The sequence below is a fragment of the Monomorium pharaonis genome, chromosome 1, assembly GCF_013373865.1.
Source record: "Monomorium pharaonis isolate MP-MQ-018 chromosome 1, ASM1337386v2, whole genome shotgun sequence".
Classification (NCBI taxonomy): domain Eukaryota; kingdom Metazoa; phylum Arthropoda; class Insecta; order Hymenoptera; family Formicidae; genus Monomorium; species Monomorium pharaonis.
Genome location: NC_050467.1, coordinates 1562040 through 1584811, shown reverse-complemented (window position 1 = coordinate 1584811; position 22772 = coordinate 1562040). Strand labels below are relative to the sequence as shown.

Here is a 22772-nt window from a genome sequence, read left to right as displayed (position 1 = left end):
TTTGAAAAAAAAACTCGATTGTTATTAGATTTTATCATAAATCTCCAAGAATACACCACAAAAAAATTCTTTTATATAAAATATAAATATATAATACAATGTAAAATATATACAATGTAAAACAAAATTAATAATATTATATATTATTATACATACATGATTAAATTTTAATATGAATCATCTGCATCTTCACAATATTAAACTTTATATAATATACATATAAAATACAAAAAGTAAATTCCAAACTCCATTCTTCAATTCCGAAATATTTTTAATCAATGTTATACAATATCACATAATATTTATACAGTAATCCTACAGTTAGCTGGAACTTTTAAAAAATATCATGCCCTGCAGCTTTTTGCATCAACAATTTCTAAAAAGAAAAATTGCACTTTAGTTAATATTGAACAAGAAATTCATAACAATATTTCCTTCTTTAAAAAATGCAGTACGACGTTACCTTGAATGGCGGGATAGCGTTCACTAGTTGTAAGCCCAAGCTTCTACTGAGAACAACAGGTGCAGCGGTGTATTGATAGAACCGATGAAGCCCATCGATAGCGAGCATCATCGGTACATTGTGACGTTGTCTCAGCGTCTCATATGTTCGCAAAGACTGCATATCATTTATACAACTGCCGGTCATGGCGTCCTCGGCGAGGATTTGCGTCAGCTCCATCACGTCGCCAAAACCAAGATTCACACCTTGACCTGCCAAAGGATGAACTCGATGCGCAGCATCCCTTTAATAATACGCAGAGATCAGTAAAAAAAAAAGTATTAAACCTGTCTGTTGCACAATGTGATAAATTGTTTCTATAAAGATTTCTCTCTCTTTACGACTATCTCGACTTACGAATTTTCGGACTTACTATTGGTATGCTATTATTAGTTAAAAATGAATCACTAGATTATAATCAGGCTTTTTAAGCACTCGTTAACTAATGCAATCGTAATTAAATATTAAATTTAAATTAAATTTACATAATACACTAAATATTATATTAAAGAGATCTATTCGGTTTAGTTTCACAAGCACCACAATTGCCAATAAGATCCCAAAGATGAGAGATTTTCTTACCCGACCAACACCGTGCCTGGCTGAATGTAAGACGAGGCATGGCCGAAACCTAAGGGAAACGAGGCTCGCGATCCTTCCACAATCGCTGCCACAGACGGCGGCATTTGTCTAGTCGCGTGAGTCTTCAAGGCGAGCCTCGTGAGCAACCAGTGAAATCCATGCATCCCACTCTCGACAATATTGCTCTTCGGATAGGTCTTCCACAATGCCTCGTTTATCCTGTCGACAAACTCCTCATCCGAAACTTTCATCAATTCTTTTGCCTTCTCGCTCGACACGGACCACACGAGCGAACTGAGGGAATCTGTCAACTGTTAGAGAATCGCAGGATTATTATGATGAATTATTATTATGATGAATTAATTGATCAAGTTTTGTTCCTCCTTGTAATCCCGTCTGATTAAATTACTTAGGTTTACTTCTATCAATCAAGTAGATTCTATGATTTTAATCTATACATACACTATTTAAAATATATGATTTGGTGCATCAAACATTAATTACTTTTGAAAAAGATTACACTAAATAATATTTCTATTTTTTACTATTTCATTTTTCATTGATTTGGATGTATCTCTAAGATATTTTCCAACTATTTTAAAGTTTTCAAACTCTCCTTAGACTTTAATATTGTTCATGTGAACAGATGAATTAATAGGTATGAAAACTGATGAGTTACCGGAAGCAGTGCGATAGGACCTGTTGGAAGGAATCTCTGCCAAGCGACGATGTTCTCCGTGGGCTGAAATCGAAGTAGTGACAAATGTGCCAACTCAGTAGCTCATTCACAGATATTTTCTTAAACGTGAGAAACGTATATTTTATTTCTGTTATGTATTATATTACATTTCCAAGAAAAATATTACCTCAGACAGCTTGAGGGTCGCGACAATGCCCAATTGATTATACTGCCAGTTGAGATAAATCACACCCATCGCCTTTCTCACTAGTGAGTTAACGCCATCGGCGCCCACCTGGAACGCATTAAAATGCTTTATTTATATTGGTTTTCTTGACGGTAACCACATCTTAAAAGTAAAATTATAAGCGTTATTACAAACATCAAGGAATTATTAGATTAGCGATGAAAAGTACGCGTTGTGACAGGTGAGTATACCACAGATTTATAAGCATGTACGAAAATAACATCAGTTTCGTTTCAGATTTCTGTGGAGATTATCTGCACCGAATGGTTAACGTCTTACATTCGTTTTTCATCGTAAATGTTGCTTCGTTTATACACAAATCTGTGAATATCACCCTCAAAAAGTGCTATCTACACATTCTATCAGAGTCAAATAAAAAACCGTTTACATAACACTTTAACTATAACAGTTTTTTTAAAATAAACATTGTACTCATTACTTAATTATTCTTATATCTAAAAATAACTTAAACATATTTTTCTCTAAATTTTTCTCTTAAATTAATTGTCCTAAATTGATGAAATAATGATAAATCGTCTTTGATAGCTATGTCGAATTATAATAATATATCGGCTATGAAAACATATTCTCTTGAATTTTTCAATGCAATTAAATGGATTCAATTAAATTAAATGGAATTATAAATTCAATTAAATTAAATGGAATTATAAATGGAAAAAAATACATGGCAGGATTAGTTTCGTTGTCACATTGAATTCCCCACTGAATTGCCCATGTTTGTTGTGGGATGACCAGAGTCGGCTGATAAAACCAATCATTTCCAGGGTCGCTGGAAGAGGAGTAGGGAAGAAGTTTGCGGTCGGGAATTTTCTTCTTTTCCTTCTTTGTCGTTGAAACATGCCGGATTTATTCGAGGAAAGCAAGGGAGAGCCGCGAGAGATTAATGGAAGCTAAATATATAACACTGTTTTATAAACACGTGTGGGTATCCTGAGATATACAGAGAACCGGAATAGCCGGATAAGTGTTCAGTATTAGCGAGCAAGAGCGAGCGATGGACGTGCATTAGGAAGTCATTCATTCTACGACGTCAAGAAGATTGCACGTCAAAGGAAATGACAAGATGTTTACAGAAATTCCCATTAGTAGTCATCTTGTTAATGCTTGAAGTGACTAACACTTGATTGGAAAAAACAACATTGTCGGCCGTATTCGTCTAGTGATAAACGTATCATTGCATGCGTAGAAGTGTGCGCTGTTATCAGTGCGCGGCCGCAGAAATAACATCAAGTTGAAGAAACTTTACACTCTTTGTTTTGTAATTGCGCGATTATACTGCTAGTATCTGTTTATAATATCCATTCATGGCCTAGATAATTTCTTTAAGAATCCAAAGGAGAGCGTAATTATGTCGATTCTCAGTAAGAAGAATTTTTTCGAGAGACTTTCCGGCAGTCGTCTGACGCGAGAGGAGCCGACGATGGAAGCCGCCAACAACGGAACACAGTCTACTATGATCGGCAACAAGGTCAGCGAGAAAGAATCGATAATCTTTCGATGTTTTCTTTATAACGTTCGTGTACCAAATTTAGGAGGAAAGCGAGGACATTTGGATGAGTGAGATCAGCGGCAGCATCTCCTCTGAGAACATCTTTGATTCCGTCACGTGTCATATACCGACATCGCCGATGACACAGGAGCAACCTTGGAGCAAGGAGGAGGTCGAAATGGCGTTATCGAATCTTCCAGGGGGCGAGGTCGCTCTGTCCCTGATCCCTGCTCTTCAAGAAGATGCTCTGCAAAAGGCTCTAGAGGAATTTCAAAGTTTGACTCTAAATAACACCGTAGACAGACATCATAAGATGTCGTTGTCTAAATTTGCAAACGGGTAATGACAATAACGACAATTGCGGTTTAGTCTTATAAGAATAAGATATGTAAGAATAAATCTATGCGTGCAGGTTTATGCGAAGGGCTCTGTTAGACAGCGAAAATGAAGCAGCAGCTGCTGCGACTCCGGGTCAACTACTTGTGCGATGGTCAGACACGTGTCTACTGATTTCTAGTTGGTTGGGTCATACGGAAGTCGCGAAGGCTTTGCTAGATAAAGGCGCGTCAGTTTCCGCGAGTGACTGCGATGGAAGGTATATGCAATAGCTATAATTTGCAATATACAGACATATAATTATCTAGAATTAGTTAATTAAACATCTCAAAAATTACTTGATTCTATAATAGCTGACTACAAGAAATCTCGATTAATGATTGAGAGTTAATCAATCAAAATAGTGATCCCTATAATTTTTACTAAATTCAAAAGAAATAATACTTTGTATCTTAGGACACCGTTACATCTGGCAGCTTATGCTGCATCCGTAAAACTCGTAGAGGAGTTATTGAAGCATGGTGCCGATCCGCACAAGTGGGATCACGGGAAGAAATGCACCCCGTTGCATTGCGCCGCGGCGGTGGGTTGCGTCGCCGTCGTCAAATGCTTGATCAGATCGGGCGCGAACGTGGACGCCGGATTGTCCGGCAGGAGTCCGCTCCATTACGCCGTGCTGAACAATGCCGGGGATTGCGTCGAAGCTCTACTGCAAGCAGGTGCTTGTCCTAATAATCCACAGGTGCTCCTTTATTATGACCAACATAATTCAAACACAAACTTTGATGGAAAAGTGATGACTAAATGAAAAATCTTTAAAATAAAATGTAATCAAGATAATTGTAATTGATAAGAAAAAAGTAATGGATCATGAAATTTCTAACATCGATTCTACGGATCGGAAATAACTTTTCCACTAAAAGTAACGCGTATCTCTTTGAGATTCGAGTGAAGATTTCTTCAGCAAATTGATACGATTTGTTGGCAGGTCTACACAGAGACACCTCTGCATGTGGCGGCTAGTTTGGGTAACGTGCATTGCACTAAATTGCTGTTGAATCACGGGGCGGACGTGAGGGTGCAATTAGGAGTCGCGCGATCAACACCACTACATCTGGCAGCAGAAGAGGGGAGTATGGAGTGCACCAAGTTATTGTTGAACGCCGGTGCGGCCTGGGAAGCAAAGAATGCACGCGGTCAGACGGCGATGCACCTGGCGGCGCTTGCTCAGTCTGTAGAAACGTTGGACGTATTAATAAGCGCCGGTGCGAAGGTCAACGCGGAGGATGACGATGGACGAACTCCGCTACATGCCGCAGTCGCGAAAGCCCTGAGGAGCGGTGAACTGGTCAAGACTTTAATACAGGTTCGTACAGTTCATTTGAAAAAGATCTTCCAAATGACAAACATAATGAAAAATGTTTTGCTTTAAAAGGCAGGTGCCTCGATTAATAAGCCGGACAAGTTTGGTTACACGCCGCTGCACATTGCGGCTCTGAACGAGAGTTCGCCCACGGTGATAATGCTGCTAGCGAAGGGCGCCGACGTGACAGCGCGCACCAAAGGCGGCGTTACCGCCCTTAGTTTTATTATACGTCGTACCCCGGAGGTATTGCCGCGTTTCGTGGCACGCTTCGATCAGGCAATCTCGCTGCACGATCACGAGCTGGGTGACGTGGACTGCGAGTTGCGGCTGGATTTTCGACCGTTGGTACCGGGCGGTCGCGGTGAGACAGATCTGATGCTCTGCCTGGTAGAGGTTGGTCAGGGCCACGTGTTGAAGCACCCGTTGTGTGAGAGTTTTCTCTACCTTAAGTGGTTACGTATTCGGAAGTTCTTCCTACTCAGTCTGATGTTTCATTCAATCTTCGTTATCCTCTTCACCGGTTACGTCGGAGCAACGTATCTTTGGCGTGTGAAACGGCTCAGCAATGTTCTCCTCTGGCCGGTGCTGGGCTTCACCTGTGTGCTCGCGTGCAAGGAACTCTTTCAAGTCGCTCACGGTATCTGCTCCTACGCTAAACGCTGGGAGAACTGGCTGCAATGGAGCGTAATCGTAGCCTCCGGCATCATATTGATTCCGTTGGGATACACTTGGCAGTATCATGTCGCTGCCCTCGGTGTTTTGTTGGTCTGGATCGAGCTAATGATGGTGGTCGGTCGCTTTCCCATGTTCGGTATCTATGTACAGATGTTCACCCAAGTGTCCATCAACTTTTTCAAGTTTCTCGCGGCCTATATGTGCCTCATAGTCGGCTTCTCCCTTGGTTTCACTGTGCTGCACAAGAACTATAAGTCCTTCGCTAATCCGCTAATCAGCCTGCTCAAGACGATGATCATGATGTCAGGCGAGCTTGAGTTCGAAGATGTCTTCTTCGATTCGAAAGCACCGCTCCAATATCCCGGCACAGCCCACTTGATGCTTCTTGGCTTCGTCATCCTGGTGACAGTGATTTTGACGAATCTGATGGTCGGTCTAGCCGTATCGGATATCCAGGAGCTTCGCAGATGCGCCGGTCTCGATCGATTAGTGCGCCGTGCCGAGCTCGTGGCTCATCTCGAGAACATGTTATTCTCCAAGCTCTTAGATCGTGCTCCGGCATGGAGAATAATACGGGTGTGTAGGAGAGGTGCTCTGCTACTACGTCCACCATATCACTGTGCCTTGCACATTCGGCCGAACGATCCGCGCGAAAGACGTCTACCACGAGACCTCGTCCGCGCGATATATCGCCTGATCAGCGAGAGAAAAACGCGGCGGGCGACGTTCAGAGGCGGCATGCCACCACCATTGTTGCAAAATGCGAACGTCGCGAACGCGGCGACGGATTCGACTCACGTGAGGCTCAGCAGGATGTACAGCACTGAAAGCAATCAACAACAACTAAACGAGCTGGCGGTCGAGCTGAAGAGATGTTCGTACAATATCGGCACAAGGCTGGACATACTGACTGACAAGGTGGAGAGTATCGCTAGAGACTTGAACATGTCTCCACATTTACGTTAATGTTGCTTAATTATTGTTGTCTCACTGAGCATTTCAAATTATTAAAAAAAAAATACATTTATTTAAAAAAAGACCCCAAGGACCATTAGCGATCCAAAAAAGGAACGCGAACTTAAGACAAGAAAGAACTGCCAAGGTGCTAATAATAATAAATCTAGAATTAAAGATGCAAATTGACAAACAGCACATTCACAATCAGGACAACTCATGTATTAGCTTCGCAAATAATATAAGATATTTAGTGTAATTTTGCTTAGTCCTCACCAATAACTTGGCTTTGTAGTGTTCTCCAGATTGCAACTCTACAGTGGCGAGTTCTATAGATGTCTTCGGCAGTTTTACATTGACAATCTTAGATTCATAAATCACAGTAACATTTTCCTTTTCAGAGAGTTGCTTGTTTACCGCATGCAATAGCAAGTCATTCTCTACTATAAAAGCCAATTCTTTGTTGGACAAATCTTCATTAAATGTTATCATAGCATCAGAACACGCTTCCCATACCTATTGGAAAAATTATTATATTTAGATTTTATAGAATTTCTAATTTTATATAAATTGGAATAATATAAAGTAACAAAAATAAAAATCAGAACCTAAATATTTAAATTATAGTATTTATTTTAATTATAATCACAATTACAATTACTCATATCCAGACCAATGTTATAATTAGAAACTATTTTTATATTAATAATGCAAAGCTTAATGAGAAAAAGGGAGCATACCTGCATTTTTCGTACTGGAGAACAGCGGACTGCCTCTATATGTTTCCAAGCGCCTATGCTGGACAACAAGGTACGAGTTTGCTGATTCAATGCAACAACTCGATTAGAGTATTGTTCAGGTGGTGTATATTCATGTTTAGTGCTATTTTCCAAAAGCAAAATCCTCTTGCCTGCTAATCTCCGATTGTTTGCTTAAATAAATAAACATATACTTGCTTCATATATCTTAGATACAAAAAGGTATGGCTAAGTAGATCATCAGTTTTAAAACAAGTATATTCTAAGACCTAAGTATTTTTCTTATTTTACCTCACAAAAATATTTTCATACTTAAATTTAGTTTTTTATTCGAAAATTAACAACTTTTTAAATAATTTTAAGAATTTTCAAATAAATTGAACAGAAGTCAGTGATTTTTATTTTTCTTTCTCGATTATTTGTTATAAAACAAATTAATAATGCTGGTAAAAACTAACCTAAGGCGCATGCCAACGTCGTGCCAACCATGCCACCTCCGGCGACGATAACGTCGTAGGTTTTTTCATTGTCCGTGACGGTTGAATAGTTTTTTCTCGAGACCGCGGTTACGCCGGGGATGACATGCTCGCAATTCCGTGACAACGACACAAGGACGAAACGACAAGTTAATATCGCTTCCCTGAGTGTTGCCATTTTTGCTTCGAGTGCAACGAAGTCGATCGATAGGTGCACCAGGTACACGTGACTCGTTCGAGTCTCGAATTTTTTCGAGAGGAGGGAAGAAAATGAAAATTCTTCCTTTGTTTTACGCTAAATACACAAAATTTAACTCTTAATTTACTTTCTTCAATTCTTATTAACTGTCATTTAACTTTATTGTGATATCTTATTTCGCAATTTTGTATCTATAAAGTGTAGAAGGGGCAAAGAAAATTAAAATTATTTATATAAAATATGCGTTTGCATATTAAATTATAATACATTTTTAATAAACGGCTATATTAATGCATCATATACTGTAATAATTTTGGAAAATCAAAGGATTAAAGACATATGAACAGATAATTATTTATTACTATTTATTTTTCAAACTATTGTATTATAAATAATGTATACTTTTTATAAATACCATGCATCTAAAGACAAAATCTTTATATAATGTGTTATTAAAATATATATTAGATATTTTATAAAATATTTCTGCAAAAAAATAAATATTTATAAAATACTCAAATAAATATTTATAAAATACTCAAATGTAAATATTTCACAATTTTTTAATAAATATTGTGTACTATCTGTACACATTTATTTAAAATTATTTAGTATAATTTTATAATTTAAGTGCATAAATTTTGGTTCATCAAAATTTTATTACATGCGCACCACGATTTACAAATAATCACAACAAAAGAAGAGCCAACAGTTTCGCACTTTCCATATATATACATACAGCAGTAACGCATTATATTCCATTATGTGTTATATTCAAGTGAATCGATCGGATTATTTTGCGCGCCATTTGTTTCCGTGGGACTGGTCGCAGGGCGTTAGCACTTCCTCGCGGACTTCACCATGGCGACGGCGACGCCAGGTCGGCGACGCCAGGTCGCATTGATTCTCTCTAATAGGTACGACAACGAACACCAAAGCGGTCAGCATATTCCAGCGTTGATACTGAATTTAGTCATAAATTTCTACCTCGCCCTGGATGAGTTGCATTCGACTGATCGATTGAAGAATGAAGGTAATTAGTAAGGAGAAAAACTTTGCGAAAAACTCGATGAAATTTTCTAACATTTTATTGACCTTTGAGACAAATGCTTTAAAAAAACCTTTTAATTTTCATGACGATTAAAATATGTGTTTTCGAAAGACACGTTTGTAGTTAGAGGCCAAGATATGTTAACCGTGCTGTGTATATTTCGCAATCGTAGAATCTTTGGCAAAGTTGTGACTGTCGATCTAGAAATTTAATTGTTTGGTAATCCACAAGTCAGCATAATCTACTTTCTTCCCTAGCTTATGTTTTAATGTTTGCTTTAGTTAACAGTAGCTCCTACATATTCTACTGTCAACGTATTATATATATTTTATAACAGTTATAAATTTGTTAATATTAAAAAAACGTATTCTATTGCAAATTACTTACATATATTATCCGTATGTGTTACATTATATTTTATAATTAGTGAACTATGACGGAGCACAAAGGCACGTCCTTCTTTCATTCGTGTGTGAAGACGCCGGTGGATCCCTGCAGCCGGCAACCAACCCCTTCTTACGAACGTCCTCGTCTGTCGTCCGGTAGCCGGAGATCAGAGAAGGTGAAGAAGATCAACTTCGCCGAGGGTGAATCGCTCGCCGTCGAGAACTCGGAGTCGTCGAGCCCGCGCGACACCCTCGAGAACTTCCTGGAGTTCCTGAAGAGCATACCGGACTACGGGCAGATACATCACTTGTCGAACGAACAGTTCAAGCAAAAGGTCGAGTATCTGAGAAGGAAGCAGCGGTTACTTCTGCAAAATCTAAGGAACTCGCTGGACGACGATGAGGAGGAGCCGCCGTCGCGTTTGTCGATCTCGAGAAACGAAAGATCGAAGTCGAAGAACGTCAAATCGGACGTTATCGTCGACAATCTCAAGCTGAACGGCAAGAAGTGCTATCTCGAGGAATCCAGGACGAGTAGCCCTATATTGTTTCCTTTCGGTAATTTCGCCGGTCTCGCCGAGGATCAGGATCTGCTGACGTACAGGTAATATATTTAATAATCAGAGAACATGGAGGAAGAAGGCAGCTGATAAGAGATAATTTCAATTTACAAATGCATTGGACAAATAATATAAAATTGTATTTATCTTTTATTACTATCTCTCGCTGGTAGATTAGACGCTTCGATGTTAATTCCAGGTGCAGAGACAAAGATAAGGAGACGAAGACAATGCGCAACAAGGAGATACTAGCTGCCAATAAGAGCTGGAGTACGTGGAGCGAGTCGAAAAGCGACGACAGTGTGAACAGCGACGGTGAGGACAGCATCGAGACGAAGAGTTTGCCGCCGAATAGCTCGAAAGAGTGGCACCCTACGGTGCCCAGGCCATTTACTTTCACCCTGAGGTGAATATCCAAACGGCAAAGTCTTAAAAGATATTCGAGACTTGCCTTTAAAAACAACTGCTTAATGGACGGGTCTTTCACATCTTTCAAGGATCTTTCACTCTTTGTTGTCCGAGTATTAGCATAAAAATGTCCATTATTGAATTTAAACATTTACTCAGCTTTTTCATCGGATAAGGAGCAATAAAGGATTAAATTATTTCTCCTTTTAGGCACACAAAATGTTTTGAGTTATCTTCGTGCTTTTATTATTCTATAATAATACTGCATGTATTTTTTCTATTTTATGATCGGATATTTTGTGTTGTTTAATATTCCTGTTTGCATGATTTCACATAAAATGTCTCGTTTCAGAGAAGAGGCAGAAAAATACATGACGGAGGTGGAGCGCGCAAAGGAGGATAACGAGAAAAAAAGTCCTTCGAAGAAACGACGAGTCAGACCTATTCCTATCACGTCCAAAATACCACTTTACGATAAACTGATGGCCGAGAAAGAAGAAAGGTCAATCACGCAATAATAGATAATAATTTAATAGATAGAGACGCATAATATTATTTTTTATTACATTTTCTGGACACTTAATATCTTTTTATCAAATTTAATAATATTTTTCTGTACTATTTCATTTTCTCCTATTTTAATTCTCAAACGATTAAATCAAATTTATTGTAGAATCATAATTTATCTGTTTAGCAGTCGAGAAATAAAATGGTAATTGATTTCGATGCGCTTTCCAGAAGTCGTATCGTGCGCGAGGAGAGCGCCTTGAACCTGCTGTCGCAGATGCGACCTTTCAGGCTGGAGTGCGACCGTCGTGCCTGGCGGTCCATGGCGAGGTCCAGTCCTGAGCTCTGCTCGAGCAAAAGCGGCTCCTCGCGTTTCAAGGCCAAGCCGGTACCAAGAAACCTGTTCGGTACAGAGGTTTACGACCGTATGCTCGAGGACGAATACTATAGGTCAGTCCTGTTGTTCACCGTTGCGTTTTTTATATATTTCACTTAAAAAAAATTTAATCAAACATAGATGTGTAGAATGTGTTTTACATATTGTACTCTTATTCTTTTCCTCTTTTTTTTATGCTAATGAAGTCGATAAAATTATACTATTATTTATATTGTTTATTGGATGTCCAGAAAGGGCTCTCGATTAAAACGCCTCGACAGTCTTCGAATTGCAATTGGGAAAATTTTGAGGAATTAAACCTCACCTTAATTTTAAATAAATTTATCCTGTATGAAAGCTTATACGCAAAAAAACGAAAATTGCCTTGCAATTCAAAGAAATAAATTGGATTATTAGAACCTGGCTTCCTAAAGACAATTTGGCAAGATAAAGGCTTTTTGAAATCGAGAACTAAGAACAATTAGATTCAGCGTAGGGATTTACGCGCGCGGTTCCAGGCAGCTAAGGAAAAGGGTGAGGGCCGCCGAGTTGCTGAAGTCCTCTTCCTTACCGCCGTCGATGGCGAGGCGCGAGCGTGTCAAGTCCGCGTGTGCACATTTCCAGGACGTCCAGGGGTCCAGCAACAAGGACGACGACGAGTCTGTCACTCCGACGACGACGTCCGACAGAACCAGGTCCGCGATGGCGTCTATATTGTCCTCGCGCGGAAACAACTTGGCCGCGATTCTGAGATGTCAGGCCTCACGGTACGGCCTAACGTTAAATAAAACAGATCCCGGATAATACAGGATATCTTCATCCATTTACTTATATTTTTGAAAAAGATTGATTTCAAAATGTGCATTAGACGTTTAGCTGACAATAGAAACGATTGCAACAACTTCAAAACATAAGAAAATTTGCATGAAATCAAATGTTGCATTTGCGATTTTTACGAGCTCAGTTTAGAGAGAGAATAAACATGAGATAATATTGTTCTTTACTGGCTCTAGATAACTCTTGCGGTACTGTAATTTAGGATTTAACATTTTTTAATACGCAACGCACATGAATATTTGTATAATTTAATTTTTAAATTAGAGGAATTCGTACGTGTAAATGACGATCGAAAACTCATCGCAGAGAGAAACTTGAGCGCGAGATACGGGAACGGATGGAGGAGAAGCGGCGGGAGCAGGTGCTGAAGCTGCGGGAGACGCTGATCGGTCGGAAGCCCGCGTGGAAGGCCCTGAGATCGGCCGCGAGGTACGCACTGGATCTATAGATCTAAGACGCTCGTTGAATTTCACGAATTCGGATATTGATGTCTAATGAACGCGAAAACAAGGCACGAGCACGACAGGGACTTGGACATGCGGACCACTCTTCGTCGAGACGAGGCGCGGGAGCAGGCCGAGCGTCATCGGCTGCAGATGGAGATGATGCTGGACCGTGTGACGCAAATACCGACTCTCTTCGAACGGCATTCTCAGGTATTGAGCCCCCCTTGTTATTCACATGCGTCACGTCATTATGAGATAATTACGCGATTAGATAACTTTTCCAAGAAGGAGAAATAAATATTTATCAATGAATACCTTTTTTTTGTGACAAAATATTTTTATTTTATGCATTCACGTATCTTATGCAAACGAATAACAGTTGAAATATTTGTAAGTTCTCTAAGATACGCTTTAAAAAAAGTATCGTTTAAACTACGCTTTACACGTGAACATTGCAGAGTTTTCAATCGCTCTTGAAGGCGCAACAGAAAATTTTTTCGAAGAGCGCTCACACCCGGAAGAAGAAGAAGAAGAAAAAGAAGAAACAGCAACAGCAGCAGCAGCAGCAATCGAAAACGTCCACGTCAAGCAGCTTGGATTCGTACCTGAGCTTCGTCAGCAACTCCAGACCGAATTCCGGATCGTTAACCAGTTCTTCCGGTACTCTGATCTCAAGCCAATCGTTGTCGAAGTCGTCGCGCGATTCCTCCGACAAATCGGCGACCAAATCGGAGGCGTCGACGTTAAAGAGGAAGGCCGATCGCGGTCTGCTGAAGGTGTCGATCAACGAGACGGCGGAACTGATCGAGGACCGCGACGAGAAATTGTCCAGCAGCGACGACGTCACTCCCGAAGAGTGAATTGAACCGACAATATATCATATACCAATCATCATTCTGAATTAGTCAGGTTTTTGTATTCGATTAATTACAAGCGGAATGTATCAAAATTGGCTAAAGCTTGAACGATCGGAAGAGCAGGTTTTTTTATTTATATATTGAGATTTTATTTTTACTTGCTTATTTCTAATTATTATAAAAAAGGATAATCGATAGTGTTAAGTTTCTGACAACTTGACACTCGCGTTCAAGGAAGAGCGACTCGTTAAGTTGATTAAAAGATCCGTGACGAAAGCGATTGCGATAACTCTGGGAAAGTCCAGTGGTTATCGCGAGTAACAAAAATACGTTTCGTAAAACTTATGTAGGGGGAATAGGGAAACAAAAAACATCTACTTTTTATGAAAAAACTATATATCGATATATTATAAAGCTTAAAAACAACATGATATGTTAACATGTAAGTCGTAAACACGCGTAATCGATTTAGCACAAAGATCCGTTAGCAAGCGGAGTCTGCTTCTTTCGGAGAAATCTCCTTCGATTTTTTTTCCTTTTCATCAAGATTACACGCTTATCACACACGCACGATAAAAAGTAACATAATTAAGTTTAACTTAAGTCGCAAACTCGAAAAATCTCCGTCTAATGGAATAAAATTGTATCGCGGCAGTATGACACTTTAATAAAAGGATAACAAAGTTTTTTTTAACAAAATAATTATTCTTATTAATAAAAAATACGTATCAACGGTATTCTCTCATGGGTCACCTTTCTAGGCGCCTACGTCGCTACATTCATTTTCCGCCGTTGCAATTTTACTCATCCTGTTCGTTGATCCTTCAAAATTCATCTATACGTATTTATCGAACGCCTCGCAAAATCTGTGTTCTTGCTATCGCGGTCCGAACTGAAGCGTTTACTGTCATTGTATTCCGAACACACGTCGGACTTGCGTCATACAACGCCTTAGTCGCATTTTAATCGGTCATCGTGTTGAGGATCCAGTCCATGTAGTAGGCAACATTGGTGTAGACCCCGGGGAAGCCCTGGGTACCGCACTGCTTCAGTCCGTAGCTGACCACGCCGTACTGGACGATGCGCACCGCCCTGCCGTTGTATATACTGGCCGCCTGGAGAGGCCCACCGCTGTCGCCCATGCAGGAGTCCACGGCCATTTGGCCTCCGGCGCACAGCTGCTTGTACCAGATTTGCGTGGACCGTTTATATGTCTCTCTGCATTGCTCGTATGGAACAAGTGGCAGCTTCGCCTGCAGAAGATCCGTGCTCCTCGGCCCGAGCTCCGTCGCACCCCAGCCAGTCACAACGGCCTGTCAGTCGGATATTTTGAAGTAAAAGTGAATTGATATTTATAAAAATGAAGAACAATTTGATGAATTAAAGAGTTGCTTCAAAGATACGCGATGTAAAATATTTCAGTTCAATTCAAAGATTACTTTTTTCATTTATTGTTTAAATTAATAGAAGTCTAATTAAATACTTTGGAATAAAGGCAACATGAAAATCTCTTGGGATGTTTCTTTCTTTATTATGCTCCCTAATTGGAATAATTAAATAAAAAAGTATATTACCTATTAATTATTCTCACCTTTTTATGAGTTAGTCTCGCCGCAGAACCGAAGGGTAAACAAATGGGCTTGACATTTTGTGGTCTAAAATCTACGCTACTGTTCAACCTGATGAGAGCTATGTCATTTTGCAGCCTCGTTCTCGTGTACTCCGGATGAAAGTAGAAGTTCTCCACGCCGAAATCCTGATACCTCTCGGCGCACACGACTTCCAGGCCGTCGTTGTCTGTCTCGCAATCACGTTCCTTAGTTATGTCGTGATCTCCTACCCTGACGCCTATCAGTCTGAGAGCTAGAGAACAACAATTTAGATTAAACAAATTTGTGCCATAGTATACAAAAGTTATAGTAAGTAAAAGAGTAAAACTTGAAAGCCAATAAGAGTTCTTTAGTATCTCTATTCAAGTTTGCTTTTAAACTGAATGTTTAAGTTTACTTAATATTTAATTTCTTTTTCTTTAAAACTATTCAATTTTTTACCATGTTACGTATAAATGTTCCTTACTTCCTGGAAGTGACGTGACGCAGTGAGCGGCGGTGAGGATGTAGCGCGAGGAGATAACCGTGCCGCCACAACGAAACTCCGGATTCTGCCGTCCAGTGTCGTATGCGATCAGGGCCATCCATGGATATTGAAAGATTCCGGTTTTGTTGCCGCCGACTACCTTCGGTACGGCGACAGGCCCGCACGCTTGATGATCCAAGAGACGTAGATTCGGGTGATTTGCTACATTCGGTGGATCTGGAATTCCTTCTGAAACGGAGGCCTCTGTCGTTGTTGTTGTCGTTATCGTTGTTGTCGACGTCGTTATTCTTTGCGATTGCTGAAAATTAATATTTAACATGAGAAAAATTGAATTAAAGTCACTTACTTTACACAAAAGCGAGAATTTAATAATTTTACAATTTTACAATTAGGTACAATTACAATTTAGAAAAATACATTTCTAAGATTAAAATAAGAAGGTTTTTCGATTAAAATACAATTTTTGATTTTATATCCCGTTACGCGATATGAGGGAATATTTTACGAATTTTAGATTTCAACTATTATAATGAAGTTTTAATCAATGTCCTACTAGTACAACGAAAGCAGGATAAAACGGAAAGTCGAGGTCACAGAAACCTGTTTTAGCATTATTTCAAAAGACTATTAAACGGTTCGCAGCGACGACGCATCCTTATTACATACACGAAGGATGGCGACTCATGCGATGTATGTATAATTTGTTATATCACGAATACACGTGGAAAATGATAACGAATCATTTGAAACGCCATTAATCTGACGACCTCGACGAGAACCAATAATTAATCTGTCAATAAATAATCTTTTAACATAAATTTAATTATTAAGAAACCTATCAATATATCAGAAACAAATAGAGAAGTCAAATTAACGTTGCTGTAATAATTTATTCGTGAAAAACGTATTTTTTAATAATTATGACTTTTAATTAGAATTTCTTTGTTTTTTGTTTATTTTTTAAATCTCAGCTTTAAATTATATTAAATTTAGTTTTCTCTTGAATTATTTAAAGATTCCATGTTATATCACGTGTTTTTTAATTTTGCTTTATTGTGTTTTGCTTTTAACTAATTAATTAGTTTTAAGTTCATATTTTTATCAATTAATTAAAGCGTTTATGTTAGGTTTATTACCTGATTACAACAAACTTTCGGATCATTGCCTTCGAAGCCACATTGCGAGTTTCTGAGGGTCTGCAAAGCTTCTGCCGAAAGCGGTCTTGGACCGCTCAAGATGGCTATAATCGCCGGACAGTTACGAATGTTGATACAATCTCTATCCGAGCACCTATTCTCTATAACAATAAATTTGTTGTTCATATATTAATCAAACGCAATTTCTTAAGTAGTAGTCTTTTAACACAAAATTCAAAATTAATCAAAGTTTGGGATGAATCCAGTATCGATTATCAAATATGTCGAAACAGTGTCAAAAATATTTTAAATGAAACATTTAAAATGGAAATTTGATAAATATACAATAAAAAGATAGACGTTTTTAATTATGTTAATTAATTGACAAATACATTTTGCAATTTCCAAATAAGTGCACGATTAAAAAAAAATTACAAGAAAAGATCCACTCCGTAGAACTCTGTTAAAAAAGAAGAAAAACCGGATATGTATTCTTTACCAGATGGAAATGACATGAATTGACGTCTAATAAACTACTCACGTGCATCGATTGTTGTTATTGCGAGGAAAAGAACGATTGAGCCGATGAACATCATGTTTATTTATGTCTATATTAGTATGTAATTCTTCGAAGTTTTAAAGTTGCTTTGTAAATATTCTTCCTTTCCTCGTCTCTTCTCTCTCTTTCTTTCTCTCGCGGTTCGGAACGAGTTGGGGATTTTCCCGTTTCGCTTCAAACGTTCTCACCAATTAACGCGGACAAGGAACTCGCACTCCGTTGGAAAATATAAATCCCACTCTCGGTTAACGTCAGTCTATCGTGTCGAGTCAGTCTATCGTATTCAAGCCGAGATATAGCGCGAGTACATCTGATCAGTACTAATCGACTGGCCGCGAGTCACCAATCGACTAAGCTCCTCCACTACTCGCCAGGCCTATTAAACTCCAACTCTGGTGGGGGCGGTCGTTGATGATCCATCGATTCGCTGTGATGCGTTGCCGATTAAAGAGGAATCGCGCAAATTGTGTGATTCTATGAAAATCGAAAACGCACAAGAGGAGTTTCCTTGAGAGAAGTTTTCATTGTTCCTTCGCACTAAATCATCTTTATCATTGAGGAAAACGCGTAAAGCGAGTTTGATTCGGGAATGTGTGATGTTGATATACGTTTCGTTCATGGAAATAATATGATTTATTACATGATCGTAAGAGAGTTTGTTAATTATGTTTTTGCTTAGCATAGTTGCTTGGCGTAGACATAGTGTTACTGTGATAAAGGCGATAGGTCAAGTTCGACTGTAACTCGCGATAACTCCGGGGATAAATAAAGATGCGAACAACATAATTATTGATAATGATAATTTTTGCGATCTGACGGTTCGCAATTTTACGCTACATTTTCCTCAAACATGAGTTCTGAGAATTACCAGTAAATCGGTTAATCTTCTTTTGAAGTAAACAAAAATGTGAGAGACATGGAAATAAATGAGAAGCGTTGGAATTATTAATAATCAATACATTTTTGTCAGATATTTTAAACTGTATGCGACACATCAAAGATCACATACATTATTCTCTCATAAATCATTTTCCTAGATGACTAAATCGTCGGTTTCTAAAAGAATTGAGGATATTCCTTTTCTGCCACTGCAGCTTGTCGAAATCAACTTTATTTATCAAAACACGAGATTTGTATTTTATTCTCATCGTGATTACCATATTTGCCAAACACGTAAAAGATTTGCGTATAACAGCAACGTTACAATCGCGTTTAATCTCTCATCGTATTGAGGATCCAGTCTGTGTAATAGACGATGTTGGTAAAAACTCCAGGGACACCCTGAATGCCGCACGGCATCAGTCCATAGCTAATCAAACCGTACTGGATGATGCGCATGGACGTGCCATTGTACGTGCCAGAAGCTTGCAAAGGTCCACCGCTATCGCCATTGCAAACAGAAAAGTTTCTACCACCGCCGGCGCACAGTTGCTTATACCAGATCTGCTTGGACGGTTCATATATTTCTTTACACTGCTCATTGGAAACCACTGGCAGCGACGCCTGCAAAAGTATTGAGCTGCGCAGGCCATATTCAGTAATACCCCAGCCGGTCACCACTGCCTGTCAATCCCAAGAAAAACATTTGAAATAGACGTGAATTAATCTTCGATTATCATTTATCATTTTATTATGTTTAAAGACGAATCTTTAAAGATGATAAAGGAAGTTTCTCGAAATAATTTGATGCTATTGTAGCAATTGAGTTAAAATAAAATAAAATATAGCATAACTTGGTTGATTGCTTCTCCCTTTACTGTAAAATTAAATAAATAAAAAAAGGCTGACGACATACTGATTACTCTCACCGTCTTACGAATTAAGTTTGTTGCAGAACCGAAGGGTAAACAAATGGGCTTGATATGCTCTGGACTGAAGTCTATGGTATCATTCAACCTGATAAGCGCGATGTCATTTTGCTGCCCCGTTTTCGTGTACTTCGGATGGAAGTAGAAATCTTCCACGCCGAAATCCTGATACTTCTCAGCGCACAATACCTCGTCCCCGTTTTCGTCTAGTTCACAATCACGTTCCTTGCTTATGTCGTGATCTCCTATCCTGACACCTATCAGTCTGATGCCTGATGAAGAACGACAATGCTCAAATTTTACAAATTTATACCAGTTATAAGAACAAGTGAAATTTGAAAATCAACAAATGTTCTTAAGTATTTCTTTCGAATCGAATTTTTGTTTTTAAATAAAAACATTTCAATTTTTGCTGTATTTACGATTTTTTACCCTTTCGAAGTGATGTGACGCAATGAGCAGCGGTGAGGACATAGCGGGCGGAAATGATCGTGCCGCCACAAAAAAATTCCGGATTCGGTTTTCCGGTGTCGTATGCGATCAGTGCCATCCATGGATATTGAAAGAGTTCGGTTTTAATGCCGCCGATTATTCTGTTGCTAGTAATGCGCCCACACGCTTTGTGATCCAACAAACGTAAATTTGGATGATCTGTCACATCTGGCGGAGTATCTTCTAAATTTGAGATTCTTAATGCTGTTCTTATCTGTTGCCAAAGATTAATAACCAACATAAGAATAATAGAGAAGTAATATTTCAGATAATTAAAATTATTTTTACAAAAACCAGAATTTAACAATTACGTAGAGTTACAATTTATAATAAAATTTTATTATGTTTTGCGACTGTGTAACGTGTCGGTGCAATTGTTCAAATTATAAATGGGCGTCCATAAATTAATATATAAAAAATTCTTTAGAAATACGAGCATCAAGCGTACAAATATTTTCATCGCTTTGTCCGGAAATTTCACATTTAAAATAATTTGATTAGAATATAATTTTTAATATACAATTTTAAAATTTTACTTTACGATTATGTGTAATATAATAGAATATTTTATAAATTTTAACGAATAAAGCTTCAGTCAATGTTGGATTAGTGCAATGATATGGCGACAAAACAGAATGTCGAGGTCAAAAAACCTGTTGTTTTAGCATTATTTCAAAAGACTATATGGTTCAGCAACAACATATTTTTATTACGTTTAGTATAACGCATGGAAAACTATAATTAAAAAATTAATTTGCGACAAATAATTTTCTTTATATTTTATAAATTTATTTAAAAAGCCAGCAATTTTTCTGAAAACAAATAAGTACAAAAAAGTTATTAGTAGAACATTACTATAATAATCTATTTGCAAAAAAATGTTTACTTCTTAAAATAATATAATATATATAATTATATTTCTAAATTAGAATTTGTTTTTTAAATTTTTGTTTACTTTTTAAATTAGCTGTAAATTATATTAAATTTAATTCTTTTTCTAGAATTATATAAAGATTTAGTAGCGCACCACGCGTTAACTTATTTAACTTTATTAATTTGATTTTAAGTTTGAAATTAATTTATTTTAAGTTAATACTTTTACTGAATATTTAATGTGCATTTAACTTAATAATAAATTCAATTACCTGGTTGCAACAAACTTTCGGGTGATTATCCTCGATATCGCAATGCGAACGACTGAGCGTTTGAAAAGTTTTGTTTGAAAACGGTCTTAGACTTTTCAAGGTTTCCATTACTTCCGGGCAGTCGTGAATTTTGATGCATGTATCATTATTATTTGGGCACTTATTCTCTATAACGGTATAAATTATTTTTTAATTTAATTAATCAGTATTTTTTAAGTAGTCATTTCCTAAACACGAAATTCAAACTTTATTAGAATAAACCGGCATATTTTGATTTAAACATCAAAACTGTTTAAATCATCTTAAATTGAAGATTTATTTAGAAAATTATCTCTATGTCATTGTACAATAAAAGCCAAATATATGCACTTAATTTTAAATATATTAATTAATTCCAAATGTATGTTTACGATTTAAAATCAGCTCACTATTTTCTAACAAGTTTAATCAAGAACACAATTGTCAGAACATAGATATAAAAGAAAAAATAGATCTGCTGTTTCTATATGCCTACGTAACGAACTAACGTCTAAACAACTACTAACGTGCATCGATTGTTGTTAGCGCGAGGAAAAGAACGATCGAGCCAATGAACATCATGTATATTTGTAGTATCTCCTTTTTATCGATTTGTATTTTTTACATTAAAACGAATTAAGGATTTTCTTGTTACGCTTCAACGGCCGTTTCGATACGGACAGATAACACAGATTCCGTTGAAGAATACGATTATCTCACTCGCAATAAGCGCCAGGCTTTCGCGTCGCACGCAGGCTGAGATGAATCACTAGTCAGACCGGTATTAATCTGATATCCGCGAATCGTAAAACCGACTAAGCTTCTTCACTATTTGCCGAGCCTTTTAAATCTGTTGGATTGATGGAATCGATTGTCTGTAATGATCGATCAATCGATCACCGTGATTCGTTGCCGATTAAATCTAATTTACGCGGTTTGCGTGATTCTATAAATAAAAATCAAATAGACAAAAACTATTGCTTAGAAAAAATTTTATTGTTGTTTTGCAATAAGTTCTTATCATTCGGGATATCTCATTGTAACTAATTAATAACGTTGTCATTGTTAATGTTGAACAACAGAAATGTTGACAAAAATGTAGAGAAGTAATGCGCATATAAAAATTTCGATTAATTTATTTAATCCTTAATTAAAAAGTATTTTATGTTTTTGTTTGAAGAACAATTGTAAACTTTTGAAAATTTGAACTGTACACACATATGTTACTTGTCACACATTTACCGTGATTAAAGGTTAATTGCAATCAAAGTGAACTTAAGTTGCAATTCTCAAAAAGTGGGAAATATATATAATTCCCACTTGTACATGCGTTTACAGTTCTTGTGAACTGTAAACTCTGATATTCCTTGATTATTCCACTAGTTCTACAAAGAATACTAAGAGGAGTACTAGAGGGGAATACAAACTGAGTTAATACTTTAAAACTCACAAGGGAACCTCGCAAACTCGAAAATTCAGATTTTAATGAAACTTGGCATAAATGTAGAGGGGGGTGAATACATAAATTTAGAAATTTGTAGTTGATGCCCAAAAACGGTTTGAAGGGGTAAAACCACCCTTCAAAGTTGAGACATTTTTCCGGTTTTTCGATATATCTCGTAAACTAAACAAAATATTGAAAAATGTTTCATACAAAAGTTTTACAAAATAAATACCTCCATTTAACTACGCTATTCATTTTTCGAAAAAGAAAAAAATTATAAAAAAAATTTTTTTTAAATAAATACCATAGTTAAATAAAGGTATTTATACTGTAAAACTTTCGTATGAAATATTTTTTTATA

The 22772-nt window shown here is 37.6% G+C and overlaps 4 protein-coding genes across 4 annotated transcripts; 2 read left to right on the top strand and 2 right to left on the bottom strand.

The window, feature by feature from the left end:
- Nucleotides 1-248: 248 nt before the first annotated feature.
- LOC105835945 (ubiquinone biosynthesis monooxygenase COQ6, mitochondrial) lies at nt 249-8295 on the bottom strand. Its single transcript, XM_012679620.3, has 8 exons — nt 8068-8295; nt 7592-7782; nt 7128-7367; nt 1951-2058; nt 1764-1826; nt 1085-1395; nt 464-746; nt 249-376 (listed from the first exon to the last, which is right to left on the bottom strand). The coding sequence occupies exons 1-8, from the start codon at nt 8261-8263 to the stop codon at nt 335-337; spliced, it is 1434 nt and encodes a 477-aa protein (XP_012535074.2). The 5' UTR covers nt 8264-8295; the 3' UTR covers nt 249-334.
- On the top strand, nt 2065-7121 carry LOC105835944 (transient receptor potential channel pyrexia). Its single transcript, XM_012679618.3, has 6 exons — nt 2065-3499; nt 3564-3859; nt 3933-4115; nt 4313-4598; nt 4845-5222; nt 5292-7121. Exons 1-6 carry the CDS (start codon nt 3380-3382, stop codon nt 6861-6863), a joined length of 2835 nt encoding a protein of 944 aa, XP_012535072.2. The 5' UTR covers nt 2065-3379; the 3' UTR covers nt 6864-7121.
- A 624-nt stretch (nt 8296-8919) lies between the features above and the next one.
- LOC105835942 (protein FAM161A) lies at nt 8920-14407 on the top strand. Its single transcript, XM_012679615.3, has 9 exons — nt 8920-9317; nt 9763-10325; nt 10481-10687; nt 11042-11191; nt 11428-11646; nt 12091-12339; nt 12716-12838; nt 12921-13065; nt 13314-14407. Exons 2-9 carry the CDS (start codon nt 9769-9771, stop codon nt 13713-13715), a joined length of 2052 nt encoding a protein of 683 aa, XP_012535069.1. The 5' UTR covers nt 8920-9317; nt 9763-9768; the 3' UTR covers nt 13716-14407.
- Nucleotides 14091-21797, bottom strand: LOC105835935. The gene is given in 11 exon segments (XM_036284226.1): nt 14091-15025; nt 15304-15575; nt 15789-16107; nt 16946-17106; nt 17487-17571; nt 18373-18391; nt 18715-19067; nt 19313-19584; nt 19745-20018; nt 20950-21116; nt 21495-21797. Coding segments are annotated over 11 exon segments (2328 nt in total). The 5' UTR covers nt 21550-21797; the 3' UTR covers nt 14091-14674.
- Between the last annotated feature and the right edge of the window lie 975 nt (nt 21798-22772).